Below are 9,778 nucleotides of genomic sequence, written 5' to 3' on the forward strand. Positions count from 1 at the left end.
CACACACACACCATAAAGTTCAATTGAAATGAAATAATAAACCAAACTTAACAAGTTCATAACGTATATTAAATACAAATAATAATTTATGAACTTTTAAGCAAACACCTAGAGAATGCGCTGAAATAGATCTCTCATAGATGCGTGCTAGCTTCTATTACTTAGCCGAAGTTAGACTGCAGTTATTCTGTTGGACTGTGCTGCCATTGTAGCCCGTGACACCACAGCCAGTCACTGCATTTGAAGGCTGTTACCACCACAGGAAACATCAGAATATCAGGAATCTCACATTAAGGAAGCAAGTTATGTCCTCCACCTCTTCATATAAAAAAAATCTCCCAGGGCACACTGCATTCAGATATCCCACAATCCTCTCTTACTGCCTCTGTAATCTCCCAGGGTGCACTATGGCAGCCAGCAGCGCATCATTCTTGTGTCTTGGTGAGACCTTTAGTGCTGTGTGTGTCAGACGTGTTCCTGGTCCTGTGGCAGAACTGAAAGGAGTCGATGGGCTCCAAGGAAGTAAGAGGTCTGTTGTCATGGTAATCATGATGTCCTCCTGTTACCATGGTGGGTAAATGTAGGTAGTGTAGATCCTTAGGGTACTGTAGTAGAAGACTGTACAGTAATAGTGTGCATACTTTTAGTACATACTGAGGGGTGGTGAAGTACATACTAGTGAAGGAAATAGTAGATAGGGGAACTGGACTGAAAGTTAGGCCAGTCTTCAGTGAAGAGTACTTCATGCAGAACCAGGGTTGATGGAGTTGTAGTCAAAGAGGAGGTTGATGTTGTGGGTGCTTGCCCACTGTGCACATACACAGTAACACTCCTGGTCTCTCGCAGAGCTGTCCTGTCCTTCCCTTCAGCAGTCCAACACCGTCATCAGTTATAAAATCAATGTCACGGTTGCACATCAGCTCAAATAGTTTGCGGGTGAGCTGCAGCGTCATCAGCGTGTGTGTGTGTGTGTGTGTGTGTGTGTGTGTGTGTGTGTGTGCCTCAGGAGTACATGCACCAGTAGATGATGTTGAAGAGCAGGTAGGCCAGGGGGAAGATGATGCGCGAGTAGGAGTCGATCATGTAGCTGTTGCTCATGATGAATCTGAGGTTGTGACGCACGGACCGTCGGCGCCACAGGCGTGTGCCCTCAGTCGGGGGCGGATCCGCGGGCGAGGACGAGTTCCGGGGGGCCACTGTACGGTCTGTGTTGGGCGTGGTGGGCAGCTCGGGGAAAGGTGATAGGTCGATCTCGTCATGGAAACAGCCGTCAAACGCCATGGCCTGGTTGGCGTTGTAGGAGGCAGGCATCTGGGAGAGTACAAATTCACAGATTCTCACAAGGGTCAATAAAAAGATTGTTTACATTTTATTGTGAGGATCAAGTAAAATAATATACCACCATCCACACTATAGTTATGCAATTTACAACCATTTCTAATATGCCTAATTATTCCTATTATAAACACAAATTAAAATTAAGTTTACCAGCAGGGGGCGACAAAGCTCAAATCATATAACTAACAGCAGTGCATCTCAGTTCTGTGTTTTAGGAGTAAACATAAATAGAGAAATCATCTGCACATGACTCCTTCATCAGTAAGGTCCCCTCCTACTTGCCAAGTTGACCTCTGACCTTTAACCCTTGAGAGGAAACAGACTGACCGTGCCCTTCTTGAGCCTCTTCATCTCCTCCACGGTGGTGAAGTAGTTAACGGCTGCGTATTCGATGACGGAGAGGAAGACGAAGAGGAAGCTTGACCAGAGGTAGATGTCCACCGCCTTCACGTAGGACACCTGGGGCATGGAGGCCGACACGCCCGTGATGATGGTGGACATGGTCAGCACCGTGGTGATACCTACACACAGAGAGAGAGAGAACGAGAGAACGAGAGAGAAAGAGAGAGAGAGACAGAGAGAGAACAAGAGAGAGAGAGAGAAAGAAAGAGAGAGAAAGAGAGAGAACAAGACAGAGAGAGAGAGAGAGATGGGGAATGGAGTGCGGAAATGAGCAGAGTTAGCGGACCGAGAAGAGTTAAGAGCATGAGAGAGATAAAAACTGAAAGAGGGAGACAAGATCATATTTCCCTTGAGAAATGAGGGGGTTTTAAAGAAATGATTTATCTCTCTCATCACACACACACACACACACACACACACACACACACAGAGAGAGACTGAGAGAGGGCGAGAAGAGGGTTTGTCCCCCTGTAGTTTACCCTCTTGTGTTTTGTAATGACTTGTCTTAGTGGGCTGTGGTCTGTGGAGGTGGCAGTGGAATCTGAACCTCTCTCTTCTTCTGCCCATAGTCACCTCTGTTAGCCTCTCTCTTCTTCTGCCCATAGTCACCTCCGATTACCTTCAGCTCATCTCCGCTTACACAAACACCTATCCCACAATGCCTCTGTGGGTCACATACAATCGCACACTGTTCCCCTTCTTCCTAGCCGAATCAAACTGGGTTACTTTTTATATTCAAGTAGCCTCTCTTTCTATTGTCGTGTTAATGGACATGTATCTCTCTACCCCCCCCCCCCCTCCCTTCTCTCCCTTCTCTCTCTGCCATCCATCACTCCCTCTATCAGTCTGTCCTTTCTCTCTCTTATTCTCTCTCTTTTTTACCTCTCCACCCCCCCCTTTTCTCCCCCCCTCTTTCCCTCTCTTTCTCTTCTCTTGTCCCTCCTCTTGTCCCTCACATCCCATTGGCTGGTCATAGCCAAACCTCTCCCCTGGGGTCTCCCTGTGCTGTGTCTCCTTCTCAGGGGCTCTCTTGTGTTGTACCTTTGTGTTGAGGTTGAGATAAAAGCCTTAGTCAAAGCTCTGATGAGGACACCAATTAGAGTGCTGCTGGACTCGGTTTCCCACAATGCATCTGTCTGGGGGTGTTAGCATCTTTCACTTAATTGGCTCCCATGTAAAAGGCAGAAACTAAACTCCAACTGAACCTCTAGCCACTGATGAAGATATTACCTTCCTCTGCAAGAGTCACCTTTCTGTAGTCTCTTTAAACATTCAAACGTGTCCCAGGATGATGCTGGGAGGATGCTACCTGGCAACTCTAAACAGCACAAACAGGAAGTAGGAAGTGCTACATGCTGCGAGGCCCCCAGGAAGCAGGAAGTGGTACCTAGTGAGACACGGGCGGGGACGGCCCTGCGGTCGATCCAGAAGGACACCCAGGATAGCATGACCATCAGCATGGTGGGGAAGTAGGTCTGCAGCATGAAGAAGAAGATGTGTCTCCGCAGAATAAAGTTGATGTAGAGACGGTTATACCAGCCTGGGGGCACAATAAACAGCCTAACTAACACAGACAAGGCTGAGAGAAAGAAGGAGAGATAGAGAGAGTACATGGATAGATAGATTCATATATAGACAAGGCACAAACAAATATGGAGAAATGGGAAGGTTATTATGTCAGTGATGGAAAGGGATCTTTGAAGTATTGTTCGAGGAAGAGAGATCAGGAGAGGGAGAGGGAGAGAGAGAGAGAGAGAAAGAGAGAGAGAGAGGGAGAGAGAAAGAGAAAGAGAAAGAGAGAGAGGCGTGGTGAATGAGACATGGAGTGAGTGAGGGATGTATTATATGGAGTGCATGGAAGCAGTGGGGAATATACAGACAGAGAGGGACAGTGGTATGATTGGCTGTATTCCATCCTGGTACTCTGAAGAGAGGAACACTGCCCTTTATCGAAACAGACTATCAGTATGGAACACACACACATGCAGTACTCACTCACACACACACACACACACACACACACACACACACACACACACACACACACACACACACATTTAGCCACACGTACCGGTGCTGCTGTAAAAGGCTAGCCCATAGGAAGGCTGGAATTCTTCAATAAAAAACTGTGAGAGCACGATCTCATCAGTCCTTAGTGAATCGTTCCCGTTCTTCCAGTAGAGCATGAGGTCGTTCTCATTATAGGCGTCTTCAAGAGAGAGAGCACATGGTGAGATCCCACAGAAGAACAGGAGGGAAAGAGAGAGAGAGAGAGAGAGAAGAGGAATGAGAGAAAGGCAGAGAAGAGGAGAGTGGATAGTTCAGAGAGTAGTGTAGTAAGACCCCAGAGAGAGGCAATTGAAGGGCAGAGAGAAAGAAAAAGAAGAACAGAACGAGGAGGAAAAGAAGAAGAAGAAGAAGAAGAAGAAGAAGAAGAAGAAGAAGAAGAAGAAGAAGAAGAGGAAAGGAGGGAGGGGGGTGTTAAATCTCTCTTGGAAGAAGCATGAGCCATCACCATGAGGAAAGAGGCCATAGTTTCACAACCCAAATCCATGACCTCTTCCCGCAGATTAGAGCCCATGCAGAATATATATGTGTGTGTATGTGTGTGGTGTGTGTGTGTGTGTGTGTGTGTGTGTGTGTGTGGTGTGTGTGTGTGTGTGTGTGTGTGTGTGTGTGTGTGTGTGTGTTTGTTTACGTGTACATGTGTGTGACTGTGTGAATTTGAGTGTATGAGTGGATTTGTGTGAAGATCGACAGAAATCTACTGTTCTACTGTTGTGCTGTGTTAACTGTGTCTACTGTGAGCTGTCTTCTTCTGCTGTTGTGCTGTGTCTACTGTGAGCTGTCTTCTTCTGCTGTTGTGCTGTGTTAACTGTGTCTACTGTAAGCTGTCTTCTTCTGCTGTTGTGCTGTGTCTACTCTGAGCTGTCTTCTTCTGCTGTGTTAACTGTGTCTACTGTAAGCTGTCTTCTTCTACTGTTGTGCTGTGTCTACTGCGAGCTGTCTTCCGGGTGATGTTTCATCCGTAACCAAGCTGTGATCATCGTCTGCCCAACTGAAAGTCTGCCAGCTTAGAACACACACACACACCGCTGCAGGTCTCTGTTTTTTAGGTCACTTGGAACAACAGCCACAGTGCGATTTCAATCTGTGGGGCTAAATCCTAGCCTGGATTGCCCCGGAGGGTTGGCATGGCCCCAACTGCCCTGTGAAGGTTTGCAGGTATAATACCAGTGCATCACACAAGCATCTGCACAAACAGAGACGTGAGATGCTACGCAGGTATAATACCAGTGCATCACACAAGCATCTGCACAAACAGAGACGTGAGATGCTACGCAGAACGCCACGCTGAATGGAGAATACTGACCCTTACCAGTTAGCCTCTACATAGAACCTCCAGATAAAACCGCTGAGATCTATTCCTGACTCATAGAACCTTTTCTACAATCCATATGAAGTCGTTCAATCTTTAGCGATACATATAGAATTAATTATTATTAAGAAATAGGTATGAAAATGTTTTCTTATTAAAATATAATTGAGTGTCATTGTTGTTTAAAGTTACCTTATGTAACATTCCTTAAAAAGGAACTCATGTTTTTTAAGTTTTGGGAATCTCTATCATAGAACTTATCACAGTTGAACTAGGAAATGACAGACTTCAGCTATAGTCTTTTAGCGATATTTTTGATGGCTATAAATACATTACATACATTAATGTGACACCAAATAGTTCTAACCCCAATAACCCATTTTCTGATCAGGGGATTTCAAGAGAACTCTGAAAGTTGTTACTGAAAGTCTGGTAGTTGCATATGTATATGCAAGAACTGTTTTGAGCATGACATAAGCTGATGCACTGGCCTGTTCGTAGCATTGATAGTTGCTCATATAGGCAAGAACTGTTTTGAGGATGACATAAGCTGATGCACTGGCCTGTTCGTAGCAGTGATAGTTGCTCATATATGCATCCTGATCCTCTCCTCTGACCTCATGCTTCTATATAGCTATAGGGGAAGGATTTCCAGATGGTAGGAGTGTTTAACCTCTGACCCTTTAATGCTGGCCTCTAAAGGATGGACACTGTGTGTGTGTGTGTGTGTGTGTAAGGGTGGTGGTGTATGTGTGTGCGTGAGAGAGAGAGAGAGAGAGTGTGTGTCTGAGCATACTTATGCATGTGTTTGTCTGAGTGAAAGTGTGTATGTGTATGTGTGTGTGTGCGTGATTGTATGTGTGTGCGTGAGAGAGAGAGAGACTGAGTATACTAATGCATGTGTGTCTCTGAGTGAATGTGTGTGTGTGTGGTTGTATGTGTGTGCGTGAGAGAGAGAGAGACTGAGTATACTAATGCATGTGTGTCTCTGAGTGAATGTGTGTGTGTGTGGTTGTATGTGTGTGCGTGAGAGAGAGAGAGACTGAGTATACTAATGCATGTGTGTCTCTGAGTGAATGTGTGTGTGTGTGGTTGTATGTGTGTGCGTGAGAGAGAGAGAGACTGAGTATACTAATGCATGTGTGTCTCTGAGTGAATGAGTGTGTGTGTGTGTGTTTGTGTGTTTATGTGTGGGTGTGGGTGTGTGTGAGAGAGAGCGAGAGAGAGAGTGTGTGCGTGTGTGTCTGAGTATACTTATGCATGGGTTTGTTTGAGTGAATATGTGTGTGTGTGTGTATTTGTTTTTGTGTGTGTGTGTGGGGGGGGGGGGTATGTGTGTGAATGCCTGAGTGTGTGTGTGTGTGGGTATGAGTCATTCTCTACATCAGAGGTGACTGTGCAGCGATATTATCATTAAATGAGCGCCTCAGTGAGAAGAATGTGTTTTTCTAGTTTCCTGTTGTTCCTGCTGAGGTATCTAATCAGAAACCCACCTGCAGTCCTCTACGGCTCATTAGCAGACAGAAGGGCAGGCGTCTAACAGAGAGACTTCAGATCAGTGTGTGTGTGTGTGTGTGTGTGTGTGTGTTTGTATGTGTGTGTGTCTGTGTATACAATACTCACAGCTCTCCAATTCTAGAGAGCAGTTCTGTGTGTCCAGGGGGAAACTGCTGAAGTCCATAGAACAGAGGGCTGTTACAGTAACCCTAAAAGAGAACACACACTGTAATCATAAAGCACTCATACTTGCACACACACACACACACACACACACACACTGTAATCACAAAGCACACATACATGCGCACACACAAACACACACACACACACACACACACACACACACACACTGTAATCACAAAACTACCCATCACATAGACATGTACTATGTATACGGAATGCTTCCTATGAAATATACAAACACTCTGCGCATATCATGTCACACTAACACAGGCATACATATACACATATACACAAAGAAAACACACCACACACACATTCTATACTGAACACACTGTTACACACACATACCATGACAACCACAGTGTCTGTTTCAAATGCTCAAAGCGCATCCTCTCCTTTACACTGCCATCTCACATATACCTTCCAGAAAAGTGCATCATCACACCCACATTCCAGCAATCAAACTGATGTATAACCCAAACACAATGCAACACCAAAACCAGCTCGGCAGCAAACACTGTCACAGCCAAACGGTTAAACGGTTAACGTCCTCACACTCCATTCCAGAACACAATGCAGCTGTGGAACACTCTGGAACACAGCTAATGTGCTGTTGAAGTTCAACATTCTGAAAACGTGTCCCTCAGGTCAGCCTGTTTTCATGGGTGGTGTATCCTCTCTTTGGGTGAGTTATAGGGGTTTCATGACTACACCTGAAGTGACTCTGATCTTTGGGACTTCTGACTTTCATATCCAGTTTGTAACAGATCCAATAGTCCCCTGAGTGAAAGGAAATAGTATATGTTTGAATTTACTGCCAGGTTTTGCTGTTTAGAATAATATTTTGCTCTGGCTAAAATCTACCATAATCAGAGCCTAGTACACTGACTTAAGTCTGGAGGCTTAAACAACAAGAGGCATCCCTCGTGCCACTTTAATTTAAGGTTAACATGACGAATTATCAACAAATCCATGCTTGCACAGAGGCAAATGTAATCTGTGAGGCCATTCAGATGAACAGAAATCCACATACACAAATACATAATTTGCGGTGTTTTGTACGGAAGCATGTGGCAGAGCTGAGGATAACATCTTCCACACCTGAGCAGGTATAAGCCCTGACAGCTGCACAGGTGTCTCACACACACACACCACAACAGGGGACACCTGCCAAACACACTATGTGGAACAGTGCCCAAACGTTCCATTACGCACAGGTAAGATCACATTTCATTGCGTCAGTAGATAAAGAGTGGGTTGGAAAGGGGCGACATCAAAGGCCTATTAGAACACCTACACCTTTGCTCTAAGAACCCGTTCTGTTTACATGCGCTAATCTAAAAAGGGCACTTGATCTTTGAACTGTAATTATAGTCATCATCAACACAGGGCCCAGTTCTCCACCCCTCCCTAACTCAGGCTTGCCTTGCCCTGTTTGACCTGTGAAGAATAAACACTCAGCCAAGCAATGGGGCTTGGCTTTCTCTGTGTGGCCTGTGAAGAATGACTTGCCTGACAACCAAGCTGTAAGGAGCTACTCTGCTGTCTTTGTGAGACATTCAGAATCAGAGAGCCAAGCTGTAAGGAGCTGGTCTGCTATTCAACCCCGGGGAAAAATTTGGGCTCAAGCAGCTGAGCTCAAAGGCGATGGTCTCAATCTGTTTAGCCTATGAGAAATCCTCCAAGCGAGCTCTGAGGAGCAAGCCTTACTCATCCAGCAATCTCACTGTTTGGTCTGTAAGGAGTGAGGACTCCAGCCGAACTCTGAGAGACAAGCCTTACTTCGTTACGCCTGTGAGCGTTTAGGACTCATCCAACAATCTCACCGTCTGGTCTGTAAGGGGTGAGGACTCACATAACCGAGAGTTCTGATGAGCCACTTAAGACAGAGTACCAAAGTACGGACCCAACACCCATACTCTGACTATAGTTCATAAGCTACCTAGTTGATAGTTCATAAAAGCATAAATGAAGGTGTAAAATATTATCCGGTCATTATTGTGGCCTTGACTGCACACAGTGCCCTCCCATGGAACCTTGCTCCAAGGTTGATGTGACCAACCACCAGGGCCATAGTGTTAGGATAGTTCAGGTCACATGGTTGGGAAAGTGTGTGTGTGTGTGTGTGTGTGTCTGTCAGTGTGTTTGTGCGTGTGTGTGTGTGTGTGTGTGTGTGTGTGTGTGTGTGTGTTAGGATAGTTTAGGTCACATGGTTGGGAGAGCACTGACTGACAGCCAGAGCTTCAGTGATGACACTACCTGTGACTAATTGGGTAAAAGCTCACCTGTCCTGGCATTCAGGGATCCAAGCTAGGGCAGGCTCTGAGTTAGACTGGAGCTGAGGCAGTTAGGACAGGCTCTGGGTTAGACTGGAGCTGAGCTCAGCTGCCTCTCCTCTGGGCTGCCACATGTGACTTTGAGAAACTGTGGCATTTAAATACGTACACACACACACACACACACACACACACACACACACACACACACACACACACACACATCCCTACCTAACACTGTAGAGGATGTTCCCATCAGGGTAGACCCTTAGCATGATGTTCTCCATGGTGGTGTCATGGATGAAGGAACGTTTGGAGTGAACGAAGAACACGTCCGGAACCCAGATCTTCTTCACCAGGCGAGCGTCAAACGTGCGGCTCTTATTGCTACTGGAGGGGAAGGCCAGACGGTCATCCTGCCAGTAGTGCCTCAAGTATAGGGTCATGGTGAAGTCCTTCACACACACACACACACACACACACAGACACACACACACACACACACACATATGTGCATACACACACGCATGCACACACATACACCGTCACACACACACACATACAGACACAGACACACACACAGGCGCATACACATGCACACACACACACACACGCATGCATACAGATAAAAGAAAGAACTAATGAGGATATGATTTGTCCATGAACCCAAGCTGTGTTTGCTACCAAATGGTTATTGCCA

General features: G+C 45.9%; 1 protein-coding gene across 1 annotated transcript in view; it reads right to left on the reverse strand.

The window, feature by feature from the left end:
• Positions 1 to 16: 16 nt before the first annotated feature.
• Positions 17 to 9,778, reverse strand: part of gabrr3a (gamma-aminobutyric acid type A receptor subunit rho3a) — a 17,670-nt gene continuing 7,908 nt past the window's right edge. Inside the window, exons 4-9 of the mRNA XM_012835754.3 lie at positions 9,310 to 9,533; positions 6,743 to 6,825; positions 3,812 to 3,949; positions 3,128 to 3,280; positions 1,666 to 1,859; positions 17 to 1,311 (exon numbers count right to left, since the gene is read on the reverse strand). Coding sequence (XP_012691208.2) covers positions 1,003 to 1,311; positions 1,666 to 1,859; positions 3,128 to 3,280; positions 3,812 to 3,949; positions 6,743 to 6,825; positions 9,310 to 9,533 — 1,101 coding nt within the window. The 3' untranslated portion in view covers positions 17 to 1,002. The remainder of the gene's footprint in view (positions 1,312 to 1,665; positions 1,860 to 3,127; positions 3,281 to 3,811; positions 3,950 to 6,742; positions 6,826 to 9,309; positions 9,534 to 9,778) is intronic.

This window comes from Clupea harengus, chromosome 8, assembly GCF_900700415.2.
Source record: "Clupea harengus chromosome 8, Ch_v2.0.2, whole genome shotgun sequence".
Classification (NCBI taxonomy): Eukaryota; Metazoa; Chordata; class Actinopteri; order Clupeiformes; family Clupeidae; genus Clupea; species Clupea harengus.